The 20,807-nt window shown below is 47.2% G+C and overlaps 7 protein-coding genes across 7 annotated transcripts; 2 read left to right on the top strand and 5 right to left on the bottom strand.

Moving 5' to 3' along the window:
- Nucleotides 1–628: 628 nt before the first annotated feature.
- On the bottom strand, nucleotides 629–2,386 carry B0J16DRAFT_331276 (uncharacterized protein). Its single transcript, XM_046126557.1, has 4 exons — nucleotides 2,074–2,386; nucleotides 1,493–2,025; nucleotides 1,189–1,445; nucleotides 629–1,133 (listed from the first exon to the last, which is right to left on the bottom strand). Exons 1-4 carry the CDS (start codon nucleotides 2,253–2,255, stop codon nucleotides 1,029–1,031), a joined length of 1,077 nt encoding a protein of 358 aa, XP_045990503.1. The 5' UTR covers nucleotides 2,256–2,386; the 3' UTR covers nucleotides 629–1,028.
- A 243-nt stretch (nucleotides 2,387–2,629) lies between these two features.
- Nucleotides 2,630–4,399, bottom strand: B0J16DRAFT_367886 (uncharacterized protein). The gene is made up of 2 exons (XM_046130164.1): nucleotides 4,122–4,399; nucleotides 2,630–4,074 (listed from the first exon to the last, which is right to left on the bottom strand). Exons 1-2 carry the CDS (start codon nucleotides 4,311–4,313, stop codon nucleotides 2,899–2,901), a joined length of 1,368 nt encoding a protein of 455 aa, XP_045990504.1. The 5' UTR covers nucleotides 4,314–4,399; the 3' UTR covers nucleotides 2,630–2,898.
- A 191-nt stretch (nucleotides 4,400–4,590) lies between these two features.
- Nucleotides 4,591–6,687, bottom strand: B0J16DRAFT_280795 (uncharacterized protein; the record flags this gene model as incomplete). The annotated part of the gene is made up of 4 exons (XM_046123915.1): nucleotides 6,276–6,687; nucleotides 5,538–6,229; nucleotides 5,276–5,487; nucleotides 4,591–5,226 (listed from the first exon to the last, which is right to left on the bottom strand). Coding segments are annotated over exons 1-4 (1,920 nt in total), but the record flags the coding sequence as incomplete, so codon positions are not given.
- Nucleotides 6,688–7,622: 935 nt separating this feature from the next.
- B0J16DRAFT_298586 (uncharacterized protein) lies at nucleotides 7,623–9,504 on the top strand. Its single transcript, XM_046124498.1, has one exon. The coding sequence runs from the start codon at nucleotides 7,716–7,718 to the stop codon at nucleotides 9,429–9,431; it is 1,716 nt and encodes a 571-aa protein (XP_045990506.1). The 5' UTR covers nucleotides 7,623–7,715; the 3' UTR covers nucleotides 9,432–9,504.
- A 10-nt stretch (nucleotides 9,505–9,514) lies between these two features.
- On the bottom strand, nucleotides 9,515–11,898 carry B0J16DRAFT_367889 (uncharacterized protein). Its single transcript, XM_046130165.1, has 2 exons — nucleotides 10,412–11,898; nucleotides 9,515–10,359 (listed from the first exon to the last, which is right to left on the bottom strand). The coding sequence occupies exons 1-2, from the start codon at nucleotides 11,824–11,826 to the stop codon at nucleotides 9,588–9,590; spliced, it is 2,187 nt and encodes a 728-aa protein (XP_045990507.1). The 5' UTR covers nucleotides 11,827–11,898; the 3' UTR covers nucleotides 9,515–9,587.
- Nucleotides 11,899–12,283: 385 nt separating this feature from the next.
- On the bottom strand, nucleotides 12,284–14,184 carry B0J16DRAFT_379321 (multicopper oxidase-domain-containing protein; the record flags this gene model as incomplete). Its single annotated transcript, XM_046130994.1, has 3 exons — nucleotides 12,284–12,914; nucleotides 12,961–13,889; nucleotides 13,936–14,184. The coding sequence occupies 3 exons, from the start codon at nucleotides 14,182–14,184 to the stop codon at nucleotides 12,284–12,286; spliced, it is 1,809 nt and encodes a 602-aa protein (XP_045990508.1).
- Nucleotides 14,185–18,663: 4,479 nt separating this feature from the next.
- Nucleotides 18,664–20,498, top strand: B0J16DRAFT_298593 (uncharacterized protein). Its single transcript, XM_046124499.1, has 4 exons — nucleotides 18,664–18,993; nucleotides 19,041–19,176; nucleotides 19,223–19,901; nucleotides 19,949–20,498. Exons 1-4 carry the CDS (start codon nucleotides 18,889–18,891, stop codon nucleotides 20,400–20,402), a joined length of 1,374 nt encoding a protein of 457 aa, XP_045990509.1. The 5' UTR covers nucleotides 18,664–18,888; the 3' UTR covers nucleotides 20,403–20,498.
- The last annotated feature ends 309 nt before the right edge of the window (nucleotides 20,499–20,807 follow it).

The raw sequence follows: 20,807 nt of genomic DNA on the forward strand, positions 1-20,807 counted from the left end.
GTAAGTGAGGTGACCAAGAGGTTGAGCTGGACGTACTGTTGGGTATGTGTTGAGGAGTATAATGAGTTTCTAAGACGGCGGGGTCGGCTGCGAATAAGACTATAATCTCTTATTCAATACGTGTTTTCCACGCAGGTAGCAGAGTCTCTACACTGAATCGCAATGCACAATCTGGTATAAAAGTCGTGCTAGTCTCCGTCCTGGAAGAACTTTTCCTCCTAACATAATTTAAGTGAAAGGATTTTGAAACAATCTATACTCCAAGTGTTATATCTGTTCTACTATATACATCACCAACAACGACATCAGGATGTGTCACCTTATACACATCAACAACGTCTGCGCGCGCTGCGGCCGTTGGTCATCCGGAGACTGGGATATCAGACGATGCAGAGAGGCTAGATCACGGTCACGCGATGTGAACGACCGTTGTCCGGATGACCACTGCGTGGAGAGTGAGGTGACCAAGAGGTTGGCCTGGACATACTGTTGGGCGTGCGTCGATGAATACAACGAGTGGTTGAGACGAAGGGCACTACAGTAAATGGCTTTATTTTCGGCAAAGCGGTAGTGGTTATTCATAGGTCATTTGTCATGCTGCAAGAATAGAACGTTGAATTCAACATATATTCACTTTACAAAATGCCTCTGAATCGCTGCTACCTTTAACTATATAAACTAATCACGCAACTCCATTTTTACTTTCTCATTCTCGCATCTGAAAACATTACTTAATCCCGATGTGACCCGAATTCTCTCCGGCCCGAAATGTGCCTGATAATTGACATAACCAACATCTGCGAACGTCGTAGCCATGTAGTCTCACATCAAACCAACAGTCGAAGATGCAAAGAAGCCCAAGAGACCTCACCTAATCCTATCATCGTTCGTCCCCAGGACAAATGTACCTTCAGCGAGGAGAGAAGGCTACTGCGATGGACACTATGTCAGACGTGTGTCGATGAATACTGCGAATGGCTGCGACAGCAAAAAGAAGATAAAGAGGATGCTTCCAGTATCATGTTCTATTAGTAATGATAGGAAGGAGAAACCGAATTCCACGCTGTCTTGGCAACTCTTCTCCCGATATGATGATGAATCCTTGTCCCGGGATGTGAAGTGTTCGCCCACAGCTAAAGACGTCAGTACCCAAACACTAATCTTTTAAAAAAAGATGACATGACTTACACATTTCTCCCCTTTGGGGTCATAACAAGTGGCATTTGGAGCCCCCAAAGTTTCAGGGTCCAAGAAAGCCTCATAGAATATATCCCACACCTCAACATATCCGACACTCGCATCGGGATGTCTTCGTTCAAACTTAGTAGTCTCTTTCCTCAAATTTCGATTCCAATTGTGAATACCATATTGGAGAAGCTCGTGATAGTTGTTGGTCTCGTTGTATTTGTATTTCTGGTTCTGTCGTGTCGGAGACAAATCGACCGCTAAATGCGTTAGTATAATCTTGATCTTAACACAAGGTAAAACTTACGCGGCACCTCGATAAAAACAAACTGTCGAATTCCCATCTCGTACAGCATATCTGCCAAGTCGAATATCCGCCAAACCGCATTCTTGTACTTCTTCTCAATACCACGTATCTTGTAACTAAGTGTAATATCATTAATCCCAAACCAAATCGTCGCAACCATGTTCTCAGCAGTCCAGGCAGCATAATCAGGTCTATGCCCAATACTATCATTGAAGTGAACAATCTGATTCGCGAAGGTAAACCGTTTGTCTATTCGGGGCGGTATTATTTCTGCGTCGACGGTGGAGCCTGATCGGGCGAAGTTGTAGAGCAGAGTAAGCGTGCTGTTGAATTCTGTCGCCATGTACGTCGCCCAGTTCTTACCGCCGGATGATGTTTTACCTGGTAGTTTTGGGTTTCCGATGGGGTTTTTGGCGCTGGGGCCGGGGAGTTTGCCTTTTACTCGGTCGACTCGGTCCATTTCGTACATGCCAGGGCCGGTGTTGGTATATGTGTAGTTCAATTTGAAGCCACCTCGTGTGTAGGAATCGCCACTGGTAAATCTCAGTTGATTATGTTAGTGAACTTGACGGGTAACATACAAGGCGACAAGATAGCGCTCATTTGGTAGTGTTTTGTCGTTTTCGAATGATATCCTGCTGCTCTTCGGTAGAGTCCGGTATCTGGGCTGAAGAAGAACCACCAATGCCGACAAGGTGCTAACGATGAAGACTGTGATTAGTATCCATCGCACCAGAATGCTCTCTTTTCTCGGTTTCAACATATTGGCTGGATGTAAGCGGAGGGTGACTACTGTCGGAGAACAATCTACAAGAAGAGCAGCGCGACGGACAGACCTGAACTTTTGTTGTTTCCTCCTATTTCATCCCTGCATGTGGCGTCGATAGATTAAAGTCCAGCCAGCCATCGTTAAGTCGAATTACTTTTTTTCAGGTGGGACTTTGGAGTTGAAGTTAGCCAATGTCTCACAAGTTTGTTACAACCAACAGTTATTTCCAATTGCGGAATAGTAAAGGGGCATAAGTGTCTAGGATAAAGCGTTGAGAAATGAAGGGAGATCCCACCAGCCACTTGAAATCTGGTAAATTGAAGCACCCTTAGTCTCGTCACCAACGGGAATATGGCCAAGATTGCTAGCCGAGCGAGAAAAAAGCTTAACCATTCCAACGGCGTGGCTAGTTCAGTCTTTGTCTCACGTAGGAATTGATGGTCCCTAACACCGCTTTTAATAATCCCTTGCATTGACTTTGACATCGGTGAATTTTTGAGTGACATCTAGGCCCGGGGACTCTACGACTTGAGCGTCTCTCTATGGGCTCTCAGTTTGGTCATAGATCTAACAAGCAGGCTTAAATGGAGAGATGGAAAATAACAACAAATACCTACTTTTTCACCAATACGAACTTCTACCACCCACTAGCTCTCACCCAAACATCAACAATCTTCGACCCATCACCCTCCTCCGAATCAACAACAAGATACCACCCATACAGAGCCCCCGTAACACAAGCATGATTCGGGAAAACCACCACATTCTGTCCAACCTCCAACGGCACAGGCGGAAAGTCAGAAGTATCCTCACCCTTTCCATGTTCCCACGCCAATATCGAGTGCTCTTGACTAACCCTATCAACGATCAGTCGTCTCGTCCCAGAAACTTGACTGACGACTCCCCAGCCTGGGTAAGCAGCGCAAGGCTCCCGACCAAGACCTAATGTGCCGACAGCAACTAGAGCTTCAGGTTGTGCGCGTTCCTTGTCGTTGTAGACACTGCATACTTCTGCGATGACGGCGATGGCGATTTCGTCTTCGGCAGAGCCTAGGTGTCTCCTTGAGTTGGTGGAAACTTGTTGCATGTCGAGAATGGAGTATACACCAGCGTGAAGCTCGAGCTTGGTCTTCAAACCACCGGGCTTACCAGTGGTAACTGTTTCAATAGCCTTGCGAAGAGAGGCAGCTGCCGGTGATAAGTCGCCTTGGGAAGTGACCAGATTCTCGACAGCCGTGACCTGAGGTGAAGCGCCGACACTGATGATAAGTTCCTTCTCCTTGGCGAATAAATGCGCTTGGGCATTAACTGCCTCCAAACATCCTTGAATCTCACCCTCCAGATTCCCCATCGCTTGTTCAGGCGTTGAATCCGCATAGCTAAGACTACTATGCGAATACAATCCCAACAACTCCGCCTCCCCATTCGCTTCAAGTTCCGCAAGACTTTCAATCAACCCATTCTTATTCATATAAGAAGGCGGTAGTCCTGCACGGTGATATCCCGTATCGACCTTCAAAAACACCCTCGCAGGGAATTCAGCATGCTGAGAGAAATCCTTGACGGATTGCAGTTGGGAGGGATGGTCGATGAGAACGGAGATACTGCCTGGTCCTAACTCTGTGCCCAGGGCTGCTAAGCGAGGAATTTGAGAGCGCGGAAGAGGAAGGCCGTAGAGGATGTCAAGACGGCGACCTGCGGCTTTGTATTCTTTGAACAAAGGGAGGAGATGGTCGATTTCTGCGATGGTGGAGACGATGAGCTTGACACCACCACTTCCTTGACCGAATTGAAGACGCGCAACTTCTATCGTCTGGGAAATGTTAGCCTTGACACTTGAAGAATTATTGGACAATTGACCTTGTGAGTTTTGACGTGCGCACGAAATCCAAGACCAAGTGTGTCAACTGCCTTTAGCATGGATTGACAATGGCGATTAATCTTGGCTTTGTCCAAAATAACTGCTGGCTTGGGGACATCGTGGATATTTTTGCCGACGTAGAATTGACGGAGGTCCTCAATTGGAGGAGTTCGTCTTTGCGGAATAGCCATATTGAGTATGATTGAGGTTTGTCGGTCAGATCTAATTGAGCTAGTTATTGTGCTATTGATGGTTGCTTGAAGTTATTTATCTTAATTATCGCGGACTCGGCTTCTCCGCAGGGTAGCTTGGCAGTCAGACGGACATTTTCAAGTCCGCTCGCAGGATCACACACTAACACCAAAACGGAAGCTGATAACGATAACGATAAGGATAAGAATCCTTCAACACTCTAGACTCAGGACAAGTACAAAAATTAACTACACATCACAAAAGTGACAAAACCATATCAGGAAGCCTCATACTCGCAAGCCCCATATGCTCCTGCGATCCATGAATATCACTCTCCATAAACCCACCAGCCGACTTCTTCACACCCATCCTAACTCTCGGGATAGTTACCTTCAATGCAATAGCCGGATCAAAGAAACCGATCCAAATAATATCCTCTTCTGCAACGCCAATTGCCTTGGCTACGTTGCTTGTTGAGAGAAGGCCTGAGGTTTTGATGGTATCGTAGATCTCTTTGGATGAGAATATCGCGTCGATGGTGATTTCGTAGGGTCCTGCGTTTTTTGAACGGAGGACGCGGCACAGGTCGGATAGGGTTTGGGGGTTTGTGATGGGTTGGGAAGGAGTTGATGCTATATGCTCAACACCTTGCGTAAGAGGAGTCATATCAGCTCGCTGAGGTAGGTTCCTGGGTCTTGGCTTAGATCCTTTGCCACTTCGAGAAACAGTCCCTCTCAACAACGGCCCTTCAAGCCTCCCATCAACCGGGAAAACACGCTGCTCACCACCCTCCAACTCCATCAAATGATAAAGCGAAAACTCAGCACAAGGCCCCAACTCAAGCTCCATAAGTCCACCAATTCCAAAGCCAAAGTTCCCAGCTGTAGCTTTCTGCCCTGGGTACGGAGCATGCTACCACTATTAGTTTTGCCTTAAAGAAAACGAGAAAGAATTGACTCACAATCATGCCAACTCTAGCTTTAGACGCAATACTATTCGCCAACTGCTGCGTCGAAGCAAGTGCCTCCGCAACAATGAACAATTGTCCAGGAAATTGTCCTTTTCCGTAGACGTGAAAGTCCAATTTCCAATGGCTTGTTATCTCGGGGTGTTGTTGCGCTACGTAGAGTTTTACGCGGGCGAGAACCTTGTCGATTTGAGAAATGAGGATGTCTATGAATGTCAGTTAGAGGTAAGATTCTTGTTACCGGGGAGTGACGTACAATCTTTCACGCTGCCCATGAACATAGATCGATATCCCACTATACGTGCTGCTTCGAGCTTGAATTGGTATGGTGTACCGTCTTCTTCTGAGGACCGATATTTACTACCGCTTACCCGAACGGTTCTTCCATCGGAGAGTTGCTCGTAATGGGAGTTGTCAAGATGGATGGATCCGCCAGGTCCACGAAGGACATCTGGCCGTGTATTCTCATAAAGAGTATGCGCAGCAACAGAAAGAGGCGTACAAACCGAATCAGGAGCCAAAGGTCTAACATCAAACAACCCACTCGCATAAACAGTAGCCACAGCGCCGTGGGACTTGGGAGTAGAGCATTGACCTCCGCACTCTAGAATCTTGCCCATGTGTAGAAACCCTCCTAAGCTGGAGTGAAGTTGTTCATCGGTTATGCCTGTCTGACGCATGAGCTGATGGACGCAGTATGCTGCGTAAGGCGATGGGTCATATGCTCGGCCGCCGATGATGATGTCGAAGTTTGGGTTGGCGTTCATGGCGTCGAGGAAGGGTTCGTAGCCCATTTGAGCTACTACGCGGAGAGAAGACTGGATTTCTTCTTCGGAGGCGGGAGGGACGCAGGAGCCGCAGCCTGTGAGACGGCCTTGTTTGAATCGTTCAAGGATAATGTCTTTGTTGATGTTTGAGAATAAAGAAATAGTGTTGAACGAGTAATCACTACATCGACATTAGTCCATATACTCAACCTTAACTGGCAACTCACCTATTCCCGACCTCTTCAGTGATCTCTTTAATAATCTCCTCCATTTCTCTCACATGCTCATCAGTACCATCACCCCCAGCAGAAGCAAAGATGAGCGGCACATGGAATATGTGAACCAGCTTCAGAAGTTTAGATAGATCTTTAACATATGATGACCGAGGGGAGGTCATTGATCCAAGGGCTAGTTTTTGTGGTCCACTGTCTGTAGAGCCAGAGTCTAGGATGATAGCTGTTGGTATGTTAGGGTCGAGACAGGTGAGTTCATGGTATGTTAGCTTTTCGTCAAAGCCGTAGCCTAGCATGCCGACTGGTGTGATGATTTGACAGATTGGCTTGTCCATTTTACTTGATCCTCCGTTGGAATCTTGAGTGTAAGCCATAATGTAGCAGTCAGGATGAGCAAATAATAAGGAATGATACAGCAGAGTAAGAATGGTAACACAAGATCTACTGCGCCGAAACAATTGTCTACTTTATCCCATCCCATTGAGCTATTTATTACATTGACGCGTACTCAAACGACTTGCTAAGACCAAACTGAGAAGCATCGATTGCGCGATACGGTAGATATTGAAGCATGGTGTAGTCACCCGTACAGGAGCCAAGTCCGACGGATAAGCAGAAGCTGTGCATAGTCCTACGGACAACCATTAACTACTAGCCTCGGTAGTTCAATTAAACTGATACCAAATGCCAGTCGATTGATCTATCAGATCCATATCTATTTCTGAAACTCAGATCTTGAACTGACGCATATCGGTCGCAACTCACGAGTCTCCCATGAGCTACCTACCTCTACTAACAACGCCTGCTCACCGAAGGAAAAAGGAAATTGAGATGACGTCTAGACGCGATTGCAGATAAGCATAATTATTAATTAGACTAGGCTCACGAATTTCCTTTATCGTAGGCATTTAGCACGCGAAAGCCTTTTCGCATCAGCAACCGTATCTCACTCGGAAAATTCCTTCCAGGGTCTCCCAAGTCCGAGGTCCGTAGGGCTTAAAGAACCAGGGCTAAGCTTATCCACCATTCCCGTCCAAAAAAGCCCGCGCATAAGCACAGCCAATCCCACCATTAGACTGTCTGTATTGCTTTTAGTCCATCGACTGCGCCCTGTCAGCAAATACAGCCATCCCTGTTTCATCATCGTACTGGTCTTCACGTAATTGGTCAAGCATTTTAACAGCGTAGCATTTGGTTCCGAAGGATTCACGATAGGATTCCACAAACTCCACGCTTTTGGAGTCCGCAGGGCTGATCTTCAAGTCCGAGGGTGTAGAGTGCGAGGGGATGATTAATTTAATACCCAGCAATTCTCCTTCAATTTCTGGAATTACCATCTTACAATTCCATATCATTAGTCCGTACGGTGTTATTTCTCATTTAATTTCGCCAATCTTCAACCGTTCATTTCACTGAAATCGACGCTTACTCAATATGGCTTATCACGACAGGCGCGATAGCGATGGTAGTGACCCCATCAAACCAACCCACCACGAAATGGAAACTTCGCGATCATGGCATCAAGTTCCCCAATCTGAAGAAGATATCACAAACTACGACCCCTACACATCTCAAACCCAAGATCTAAAATACACAACATCAGCACCAGCACAACAACCCGATGGTGAATCTCAAATGCCTCTCCGTCAAGCTATAAAGCTCTACCCAAAGGTAGCAGCATACTGTCTCGCAATGAGTATTCCCATCATCGGCTGGGGTTACGATCTCGTCATCGTCGGCGCTATCGTCGGTACAGATAGCTTCTTGGAAGACTATGGTGAAATGATCCATGGAAAAATGGATACACCTGGTAATTGGCTTTCGCTTTGGCTGGGCTTGCCGCCTGCTGGTGCGGCTATTGGTTCTATTCTTGGTGGTTGGCTGCAGAACAAGATTGGTCGAAAGTTTACCCTTATGATGGGTACGCTTGTTTCTGTCATTGCTATCGCCTGTATGTTCTTCTCGCACATTCCTGAGCCGCTGGATACGAAGAGGATGTATCTTACCGCTGGGTTGACCATTCAAGGTTTTACTGTTGGTATCATCAGGGGCGCTTGCGTGACTTGGGTATCAGAAAACACACCCACTGCACTGCGTGGATCTGCGATGGCACTTTTCCCCGTCTTCACGCTTCTCGGTCAATTAATCGGTCTTCTCGTCACACTTGCCATCAACAGCATCGAAGGAAACTCCGGCTATCTAGGCGCCTTTGGATCACAGTGGATTCTCGCCATCGGCCCTCTTCTTTTGTCAATCTTTATGCCCGAAAGTCCAGCGCACCTCATCAGAACAGGTCAGGAAGAACGCGCAATCAAATCAGCCACACGACTCTACGCACCCAAGGTCAATCCCTATAGTCAACTCGAGCGTATCCGAGCTACAATTGAAGAGGAACAGGCCGTGACCGCGAATGCTACATACTGGTCTTGTCTCAAGGGTACAAACCTGCGAAGAACCTTGATCGTCGCTTTGGCTTCTATCTTCCCTGGACTCTTTGGTATGGAACTTCTCTCCAACGCGAATCTCTTCCTCAGAAGTATGGGAATGGGTGGCACGCCTTCTCTCATTTTCATGGCTGCGGGTGTTGTTGCTGGTATGCTGGGTAATGGTATCGGTTTCTGGCTTCTTTCACGAACGGGTCGTCGAAACATGATCATCCCTTCTCTCGCCGCGGCTGGAATTTTATGGGGAGTCATGGGAATCACCGGTTTCTGGACCAGTGAAGCTCTTACTTGGGTCGCTGGTGGCATCATGATGTCCGTCATTATAATCTGCGGCTTGGGAGCTTGGCCAGCAGGATTCGCCATCGTTGGAGAAACATCATCTCTCCAACTCCGATCCCTGACACAAGGTTTGGCCAGTGTAGCAGAGAAGGGTTTCTCGATCGCACTAGCAATTGCGTTGCCTATGCTATTCAGTCGGGACAAGGCAGCCCTTGGAGCCAAGACGGCATTCGTGTTCTGTGGAACTTCGTTTATCGGCGCGGTTCTGTCGTGGTTGTTTGTGCCGGAGATGAAGGGACGAAGTGCGATTGAGATTGACCAGATGTTTGATATGAGGGTTCCTGCTAGAAAGTTCAAGACTACGAAGTTGCAGCCTCATCATGCTCAGGAGGCCTCGCCTCTTGCGATGCAGGAGAATTATGCATAGAGAGTTGAAAGCATAGACGGTTGTTAGATTTGGTTTTCGGCTTGGGATCTTTTAGGATACATGAGAAATTGACTTTATGATTTGTTTAAAGAAGGATTCGCAATATTTAACGTTGAATCTGATAGTTGAAATGTGACGTGTTACTCCAACACCTTGCTAGTTATTGTTTCCTGCGTAGTAATGCGTCTCTTGCGGTGGTCCAAGATGCTGTTCCGCCACTCCAAACGATAAATGACCCGGTCGACCTCCCTGATAAGGCACCACAACACCCCATCTCAGCTTCCTAGCAGCTATATCCGATTCCCTCGCCTGACCTCTCTGTATCAAAGCAGTATCTACATCCCCCTCTTGCTTCGCCGTCTGCAACCTCATGACATGACACGCAGCCGACAGGACAACAGAATTCCCTGCGAAAACAACCATATCCTTACTCAACTTCTTCCTCCCGATGAATATCGGGATAAGTATAGCGCAAAAGCATATGGCGATAGTGATGAGAACGGCAAGCGTCGAAAAGCCTAGTCCCCTACCACTCCAGATACTTTCTCCATATGGCGGATAAGCTTCATACCCAATATTAACTTTCGGGAATAGACAATTGGACAACAGCCAGTGTAAGATACCACTCATCGCGATGAGAGGAATCGACCACATGTATGGCAGTTGTAGCCGGTGCGTTCCCTGCTGTGACCCTCTAGGCGCAGAAACGCGAAGAGGTACAAATTTCCGTCCGATTTCTGATAGTTCGCGCTCAGAGAGCATACGTGTCAAGATATTGTTGTAAGCGAAATATGACAAGGCCAGAACGAGGTGAGGTAGGTTTGCGAAGAGAGCTCGGTGGATGTCGCCCATATTGTCTGATCGTTCTGGGCCGGCGTTGAGATTATGACCCAAGGTTTGGGAGGTTGGACCGAAGCTGGATTTGGTTCTGGAGACATTGGTTAGACGATGTGTTGTTCGAGAGATGGGGAAGGACTTACACTGGCTGTGTTCGAGATCCTTCAGCTAACAATCCAACTCCAATACCAAGGAATACTGCGAACAGGAGATATGACGATATCCACAGTGCTTTTGGAACAGCACATCCCAACTTCCTCGTTTCTCCTCGCCATTCTCTCGCCCCAGCATCACGTTTCTTGCCCTTCCCTACTTTGTCACCAGGCGCACCTGCCCAACACATCCCAGCCGTCGAAGCATCTGGTGCACTGATAAACGAATCGACAGCCTCGCCCGGAGTAACAAGCGGATTGTCGTGTCGATATTTGATGACCACCACTAAACAGATCAGTGCTTTGAGCGCTGTGAAAATCCAACTAACCAGTAGCGCAATGTTGGAAACGCGTACACCGCAGGCTTCCTCAATCTGTTCGGCCAGACAATACAATGCTTCAAGTTCATCGGGTCCAGAAGTAAAGTTAGTTTGCATAATCCCCGCGTTGAGATCTAGTCTGAGCTTGGATGCAATTTTGTCTTTTTCAGTGAAGGGTTGGCCGACTCCGACGCCTGCTTCGCTCCATTGGATGTAGTCATCCGTCAGACTAAGCTCTGTCATCAAGAACAGAGAATTGAGGGTATCGGATCGATTAGAAGAGCTCAAGTCGGAGCGTACTTCAGATGTTCTCCACCCTTTCGTTGACGAGTTACCCGGTTCTTGAACAACCATGACAACATTCCGGTGCTCCCGAAGAGCCTGGTATGGATCGTTGTAGATATCCATACAAGCATTCACGCTCATATTGCTCCAACGCGTCGCATTCCCTGCCACCTCTTCAATAAATCTGTTCGCGTGCTCTATACGTCCAGATACAGGAAATTGAGTTCCGGGATATTTCCAATCGTACGAGTTCGCTCCTACACCCGGAATCTCAAACTCCGCACCACCAATAAATGGTTCCGTCGCGACAACAAAGAAATTCTCAGTGGATACATGAACCGTATAAATACTCGCGTTAAGAAACAAGTGAATAGGAATTGAGCTTAGACTTAATAACACCCAGAAGAACCCTTTCGTCCTTGAGAAGAACGATCGTGTGAGGTTATGTATCGACTGCACACCGATCTCAAGATATTCACCGCGCGAATGACCTTTATCGATAATTTCTCTTGTCGGCGCCGTGAGAATCTGCATGAAGAAGTTGGACGACGAAAGAATTAGTGTGCCGAGGATATTGATGATTAAATGGACTGCTATGTCGACTTTTGAAGAGCGCGAACAACTTCCTTTGTAAATTTCGCTGGTTCCAGTAGACTCATGTTTGAAGCCAATTAAAGATATACAGAATAGCACGAGGAGGATTGTGGTTAGAGTCCAAATGAGGATCGTGTTGATGAGCGCTGTCCTTCGCCAGCCGGCCGAAAGCCAAAGCTTGCAAAGCCTCAGTATTTCGAATATCATTATTTCGTTACAGCATCACCCTCCCTCTTGAAAGCCTTGAAGTGGGGATCAGCAAGTATTTATCCTCGTGCGGTATTTTGAGGGAGGCTTGGGAGGCTTCAAGGTCTCAGCCACCTCAATCTCATGTCAATAGCCTTGGCGTTTTTTCAGCTTTGGCTGATCATTGCTTCAATTATTGATCACATGGCTTTTGGGGACACAGCATGCTGAATATGGTATAGCCGCGATATCTGGTTGCGGGGGTTGAAAGCACGGCTCAATTGATCCCTGTAATGTTTTGCTAAACTCCAGCGGCGTTTACCTTTGGATGAAGCAAATGTGAAACAATTAAAGGGTCTAGATTCATGTGTATCCTCCCTGGAACCGTTGCTCTCAGCGCGAAACCAAGTTGAAACTGAGATCTTACCCTTCGCTAGCATGTGTATCTAATTTAATTCTAGTAACAAAACAGGCCCTCTCAATCATCAGCGCTACTCCAGTAATGGTTCACCTGAGGCTTAACGTCCTCACTCCCATACGCGCTGCCCCCATAATCCAAATACCCTTTCGTATACGGCACAGCCGGGAACTTCATCTTAATATCCTCCTCGTTCCCAAAAACCCAAACTGTCGCCATGCCCATAACCTGATGCTGCGCAACATGACAATGCATCATCCAAGCCCCAACATTCTCCTCCGTCACTCTTATCCTCCACGCTCTCCACCCGGCAGTATTGTGCGGAACGCCCTTGACTGCATATCTGTAAAGATTCGTCGTATCGCGCAGTACGGGTGTAAAGTTCTTGAAGTGCTCTTCGTTGGAGGTGGCGTTGTATGTTCCATTGCCAGACCCTAAGTCGTAGATGTGGTACCCGTGGACGTGCATGGGATGGAAGTCCCAGCCGCCTGTTGGGCCGTTGTTGTTTTGCCAGACTATATCCAGTACTTCACCGATTTTGGCGGGGAAGGCTTTTGTAACGGGGTCGAAGCCGCCGTGCTCTAGGGCGGCTGTGTAATTGGGTGTTTTGCCGTTCTCGTAGATTTGGATGAGATACGGGACTTGGTGGTGTTCTGCTTGAACGCTTTCCTTCCATGGTAAACCATTTTGACTGGTATCGTTAGTAAAGTGAATGTGGAGATTTATGGGTAACTTACGCCCAGGCTACTGTGCCGTTTAGAGTTCCGTTCTCATAAGCACCCGTCTCCATAATCTGATTGATCTGGATGGTTACCGTTCTCGTAACCTCCGATAACCTCGGGAACGCCCGATTGTTCTTCTCCGACAATCCCTCCAGAGCATACTCAAGGTAATCAGAGGTGTCGTTGGATAATACAACAGGTGACTTCTCAGGGAGTGTCTTGGGAAGGTCTTGATACTCGTCGCAGTTGTACTTGAGTAAGGCGTAACCGCTGATCATCTGTGGTCTATCGCGACTTTCGTAACGGATCCAAAATTGTGATTTGTCGCCTTGGCAGACTTCCTTTGCGGGCTTGGTGGTCATGAGATAGCTGAAGCGTTGGCCGGAGGATACCTGGACATGATCAATTGCCGCAGGTTTGGTGTATGATCCATCAGCCTCAATAACAGTAAAGTTGGCATGATCATCAATGCCAAGCTTGATCATCGACAACGCGGTAGCGCTGATGACTCGAAGACGATAGACTTTGCCTGGATCAACATGAATGACATGCGGCATGCAACTCTTATCATCCGCCTCCCAGAAACTCTTGTTCCCGCTATTCCCTTGTATAGTAATAGCCTGCGGCTCACCCGACCACTTAAACGGATCCGCCAGCAGTCCTCCCTCAATCACCCCATCCTCAGCAGCATAATTATCCGCGACAATAAGCGCAACATCACCATCATACTCATACTGTGGCTCATCAGCATCTTCGACAATCAGAATGCCATGCGCAGTGACGATCTGAAAGCCAACATGGGAATGATAGAAGTAAGATCCAGCATCTCCCCTCTCGGGTCGAATCTCGTAATCGAAGAAATGACCCTTGGGAATGGGCCATTGGCTAACGAGTGGTGTGCCATCAGAAAAAGGTGCTGCGCGCTGACTCAGACCGTGCCAGTGCTGATAACGTCAGCTTAAGTAAAAGAGATTGATTCGTTGTGCTTACGACGGTGACGTTATTATCGGGAATGTGATTGTACACTCTTATCCATGTCGTCTGTTCTTCTTTTAAATACAGCGTTGGGCCGGGGAATGTGCCGTTAAATGTGACGGATGACCTCGTTTTACAGTTGATTTTTATATCGTCGAGGGTGGCTTCGAGAACGTAGTCTGGCGTGAAGGTATCATCGTGGATTTGGGTTTTGGCAAATGCGCCAGCTACCAACGGCAGCAACGCAAAAGAGTGAAGGAGCATCTTTGACTGACGAGATAAGTAGCATAACAAAACAATTTGGGATTGGGCATCATTCATATAAATAATCGTCTTACAAGGTCTCAGCCATGTTACACGTAGCAACGGTAACATCGCAATCTAGACCAGGCCAATCCCATCAAGCTTTCAGCCCGTCGTCAGGGTGAGCACTAAGGCATAATCACAGCAAACAAGCTAGCTTTGTTTCCCAAAATGGTGCTATACGACGGCAAATGACGTCCATGATCTTCAGATCTGGGGTAAATGACAGGCAAAAGCCAAGATTCGTACTCTGCTAGTCTCGTATGTAAGGACGAAGGATTCGAAGGATTCATGCTTCACTGGAAAACTGGGAACAGCTCAAGGGTGACAGGCGCCCGGCTTGACTGTTTGGGGCTAGTGAGGGGATAATCTGGGGGCTGTGGGTGTTATCTAGACGCTATCAACATCTGCCGGGTGAGATCAGGTCATCAGTTGATTATTCTTCGGAAAATAAAGGATAGTATTGGTTGTGGAAATTCCGGTCTGCCGATTGTTATTTCAGAGGGTCAATTGCCGACACCTGCTAATTGTCGCGTAGCGGGCTGAGCATGACATGGCGCACGCGGTGCACAGCCCGCAAAGATTTCAGATGTTAGTACAGTACCAAGAGGCTGTATCTGATATATGCCATGGATAGAGTACAAATAGTTTCGGAAGCATGAGAGAACATAACCTCCCTACTAAAAAGACTTGATTTTGAATATCATCATTTTCTCTGCATTTATAACGTTCTTTCACAGAGGAATTCCTACCTACCGAAGCAGCCGAGCTCAGTCTTGCACTAACATTGAAAATCTCTGTCGGCTGTCGGTGCCGTTAGTGTCACCATCCCTCATATAGAACGCGTAACGCGCTAAGGATCCCTGACCTTACCCTACGGCAACTGAAATACGGCAATTGAACTCATGGTAATTGACCCAGAACGCGGTGATTGACTCTATGGCAATTGAAAAAGCGTAGTTGGTCTATCTCAAGTTTCATTGAGAAGACTGTGAATAGCTCTGAAGTTAATTGAGGGACAAGTGTGAGATTAGATGACGTTGGAAGAATTTGTCGCCCAACCAATCTTTCGCCTAAGCCGGCATCCCAATGGGCTTCTCGTCGTCATGTTGAAGCCCAGTCATAAAGAATCGTATTTAGAAACATGCACTCTAACCTTCCATTGTTCTACATAATTTCTAGAAAACATCAACTTATTCCTGAATCATTCACGGGCCAAGTGCTGACGCTTAACCTCGGCACATCCGCCACATCGTCATGCTGTACTAGAAAACCGAATGACTCAGCCTAGACTCTTGGTACAGACTTATACAGCGAGTAAGGGAATAACGCTTCTAGCACGTGAGTTATGGTATCTTCAATTGCCTGCCGGATTACGCTGCTAAAGAGCATCCTAAGCCTTACGCTAGGGCTGGTTCGCGCACCTAGTCATGCGTGGAGGAGAATAGGATGCATCAGAAGGAACATAATTTGCTTCGATGGTGTCACTAGTACCTGGTATGATAACGCTCAAACGACCACTGACGACGGTCCATCCCGGAGCCGTGAAGATCTTCAACTAGACGACTCAGGGTCTTGCCAAGAGTCCATGCAGGGTCGCTGCATTTTCGAGGACAACAAGAAGGTCAAGATATATTCCCTTCATCCGGAATATGGCATCAAGTGCCGATGAATACCGACGAGCGAGGTTGGGCCATGTATAGATGGCAGTTACTGAATCGTGTCGTATTCTTTATGGAGTCGGACGGGCAACAGCATTGACCATCGACGTGGATTTGCAGTAGGCATCCTCCATGATCAGAGACCAGGATATCAACTCCACTAATGTGCAAGCAAAGCGGAGCGAATGGACAATCAATTCAATTCCTTTTCCTTTCTCAAGAGACAGAATTTTCAAGGGGTACAGACAAAAGGACAGATCGCTAAGCGTATTTGATGGACTGGTGACGAGATCTCTTTGAGTGGTACCACAACAGCCGTGGCGACGATATCATTGACGGATCCCACAACGGTCCCATCGCGATCAAAAGAAGAATGTTAACACATCGTTGATTTCATGGACAGCTGAGAAGTCTTGGTTGAAGCATGCAACCTACATCTTGAAATTCTAATATAGAACGACCTGTTACTCAGCCAAAATAAAAAGCTATGACTTTGAACAAAACATAGTCATAGGCTCCCGGTGTATCTCCGTGAGATCCATATTTCCAGGGGCAGATTCGCATAAAGATGCAAACCCACCTGCCAAGCCTTGCAAGGCGAACCCTGTTTATAAACTTGACAACACCAAGCCAGTCAAGGAAACGTGGACGGATATTAACCAGTCTTGCCAGTGCAATCTCTTCTACGCTATCGATCTAGCCATTTAGCCTGTGCACTCTTACAGCCCTCAGTGGTCACTCTCTAGTCTGTCGCTATTATAGTAAACTCGAGAACCCCACAAGGACTTCATCCGGTCCGTTAAGGTAGAGATCTAAAATAGTCAATTTGACTCCGGACAATGCAACAGTCCGCTAGCATCGGACTGACAGGAAATAATTGGTAATCCGGTGGCAGTGCTGTCGTCGTATTTCCTTGAGTTGAAGACTTAAACTAGCTAGACTAGTTAGCTTGTCTCGGGGTAACTAGAACACGGGCCGCTTGGAAGAAGTAATTGGCCCGGTATACGGATGAGCTTGGTCGGAGAGCTTGGTCCACGCAGTCTATCTAGACACGTTCGCCTAAGCAAATCCGGCTTCACAAGACCCTGACCTAAGATAAAATCTTGAGTGGCGAATTTTCTGAAGCTATATCCATCGCTATCTCCATATAAACGCTCGCGATACCGCTTTTGCCGCCATGCGATTCATGCGACCGTTTGGGCGTCCCGCGGGAAGGTTTGGACAACTAGATCATTGAACTTGGGAATGGCATCATGCGGCTGGAATTCTGCAAAAGATAAGGAAATGGCAGGTTTTCGTTTTGTGTCATGTTTCAACTGTGTTGCAGTATCAATCTTGCTGAAACATACATCCGAATGAAGAAGTCTGCATTATCTATGACCAACCGATGGAACACAACTTCTCCAAAAGGTAATTGGCATTCGTAGGGTAGATGAAAAGCCAAGTTATTCAGCTCTTGGCATCCTCTGTCCAGACGAAAGGTTAAACCCAAATAGGTACATTTTTTGACTCATGAGGCCTCGAACTTGCTCCTCTACCGGTTCCACCGCAGTCACGTCAAGATCGCATCTTGACCAACTAACTGATCCGCTTGATGAAGACAGAGTCATTAGGTGGATATAGTTCACGGACCACTGACAAGGTAACATCGGTTACAATGCGAACCGGATTATCAGAGATCACCCCGTATCAGGACTAATATGTTTCATACAGCAGTTCGTGACTGCAGAATGTCTGATTTACAGCACTCAAGGTCTCAGATATAACCGTCTACCGGACCTTTTGCCAGATTTTTCCACGCTAGAAGTCTGTCGAGGAAATAGGTCCGATGCCACGGGGACTAGTGCGTACTAACTCAGGGGTCTCTGACTCTGTGCCACTAAGCCGCACAGACACTAAGTGTCAAGTAGTCGTTGAGCTCCGAGGTTGAAGGAAAAACACGCACCATGATCTGATGACGTTTTTTCTGTGCCGCAGAAAGTAGTGTTTAAGCCCCCCGAGACTACCGCAACGGTTACAAGACGTTTTGCGAATTGTTTTCCCAAAGTGATGATTGTATCCGCTCAGGCGAACTGCGATGAAATCACCCGCGGAAATAAGTAGTCAAGATGGTATGGCGTCATGTACTTCTCCACTGAGTTTTTTTTCTCCTTTTTGGCGGTTAATCATTTTTTCATCCCGATTGTCCCGAGGTAACAGATCTGCAGCCGAGTGGAGTCGGGTATCGAGCAAGTGACCGAACCTTATCGTTTAAACTGCAATGCTACGTACTTATCACTACCACCGGAAATATTGCTATAGCACCCTGAAATATTCCAGCCATACCGTTCAATTGGCTTGGCACCTTCCCATAATGTCCGAAGTTTCTAGCCACCCATGAACCAAAATACGAGATGGACGTGCGGCGGTTCCTTTCCGCTACTACTCTCACACGTATTCGCCACAGACACAGGGGCTAGCCGATCTGTCCCCAGTCCCCATGAGACTTGTTCATCCAATGACACTCCAAACCGCCCCTGCATTTCTTCAGGGGTTTCAAACGTTATCTGCTTCAGTTATTATGCAGACCATCGCCTAGAACCCTATATCACGCAAGAGCAGTTCCATGTTGGTAGTCACCTTCCTACAATGCTTGATCTTTTGACAAATTGATTGATCTTTTGACAGTTTGGTGGCGAAATATAACCGAAATCACGGAATTATCTAGCTTCTTTCAGACTATAATACCCACAGGGTCAGGATAACACCAACGAAACCTGACTCTCAAGCGGGTCAAAAACGTGGATTGTTGAATCGATGTGTCGTCTGTGCATGTCTGATCGCAAAACTGGTCCAAGCGGTCCAAGGGGCAGAGTAGTTCGGTCTCTCTCTAGTCTCAAGCCCCGTCCCTGCAGATGATCGGCGCATATATCTGGGGACGACCACCCCCCTGGGATGTTAAAAAAGAAATGTGTGCCTCTTACTCCAAGATCTGTGTCTTTGTGTCCTAGCTAGTTTATACATCATGAAGCTGTTTCGTGGGATTCTTGCATACCTTTTGGTGTGCTTACCTTTAGCATGGGGCAAGGATGACCCCATGGCTCTATTGGCTACATTGCCTCCATGTGCTGTAAGTTTTGCTTCTGTCGTTGCTGGGATGATAACTGACAGGTGCAGCTGAAATGCATGGTTCCTGCCGTCGAAGCTTCGACATGTGAGCTTGGCGATGTCAAATGCACATGCACGAATGAGGCGCTTACAAAAGAGATTGAGAAATGCGTCTTGGTGTCCTGCACAGTCCCAGAAGCTCTTAGTATGTCATCCGCCGTCAGCACTAGACCTCTACTAACAATTGACAGGTACCAAGAACACCACCCTGACAACATGTGGCGCCCCCGTCCGAGACCACCGCGTCGAATTCGTTACCCTCAACGACGTAATGGGTACCATCTCAGGCGTCTTCGTCCTCCAACGATTTGCAACAAAATTCTTCTACAAGCTTCCCTTTGGCCTTGACGATCTGTTTATCGCCTTGGTCATGTGTTGTGCGATCCCCTCACTCGTCATCAACTCACACTTCCTGGCACCCAACGGCATAGGTCGCGATGTCTGGACGCTAAGGCCAGAACAAATCACCAACTTCGGCCGCTATTTCTACGTCATGGCCATTCTTTATTTTTGCTTACAATGTTGCCTCAAGCTGTCTATGATCTTCTTTTATCTTCGCATTTTCCCAACCAAGGGCGTTAGGAAGAGTCTTTGGACTAGCGTCGGCTTTACAGCTTTGTTCGGCATTGTCTTCGTCTTTGTTACGATTTTTCAATGCCGACCTATTAGTTACTTCTGGACGAAGTGGATGCACGATTCTGACCACCCCGGAACATGCGCTGATATCAACGCTATCACGTGGTCTGGCGCTGTTATCAACATTGCTCTTGACGTTTGGATCTTGGGTATTCCGCTTTCGCAGTTGAAGAAGATGAACCTGGATTGGAAGAAGAAGTGGGGTGTAGGAATGATGTTCAGCGTTGGTGTCTTGTGAGTAACCCTTCGATCTCCTCTTGATATCAACTAACATATCTCAGTGTCACAATCATGAGTATCCTCCGTCTCAGCGCCACCGTCCAAGCCGGAACAAGCGGCGCCAACTCAACATGGGAATACCTCGCTGTAACAAAATGGTCCACCATTGAAGCCAACGTCGGAATCGTCTGCGCCTGCATGCCCTCCCTCCGAATCCTTCTCGTCCGTATCTTCCCCAAGGTACTGGGCACATCGAAGCGTCGTTACTACAACTACGGAAGCGATCAGTACGCCAGCAACAAGAATGGTCCAAACTCGGGTGTCAACCGCTCTCGCGCGCAAACCTTGGGAACAACCTCCAAGGTTGATAAGACCAACCATTCGCATTCACGCGTTGATCCTGTTGGTATCACTTGTGATCGCTCTTATGAGGTTGAATATGGTCATAATGATGAGGTGCAATTGGTTTATATGAAGGATATGGACAGGAGCAGTGCGAGGTCAAATGAGGTTTAATTGGACCTCTTGTACATTATGCGCTGTCGGTCCTTTTACTTTTGCCGCTCGCAGTTAATCATTTTGTTATGAGATGTTCAATTGGACATCTTTCGGCGTAAACGACAATACCCTTAGGAATAGCCAATACATTAATTTCTGATTGAATCTTGCTTTGGAAATGTGAACAACTGAATAGATCCTGATGTTACAATGAATGTAAGCACCAGCCCAATTTGGCGTCGCATTCTTGGCCTAATGAAGCCAAGTCCGTAGAAATCAAGCCCGTCGGAAAAGATAAGCTCAAGACAAATCTGACAAACCATCCTTCCACTACGTCAGAATCGTCGATCCCTGTCGATGTAAGCAATCGAGGCGCGCCCTTCATGTGACTGTCAACTCTGTCGACATTGCTTGGCACGTCGT

This window comes from Fusarium flagelliforme (assembly GCF_020744385.1).
Source record: "Fusarium flagelliforme strain FIESC 12 MPI-CAGE-AA-0113 chromosome Unknown B0J16scaffold_1, whole genome shotgun sequence".
Lineage (NCBI taxonomy): Eukaryota > Fungi > Ascomycota > Sordariomycetes > Hypocreales > Nectriaceae > Fusarium > Fusarium flagelliforme.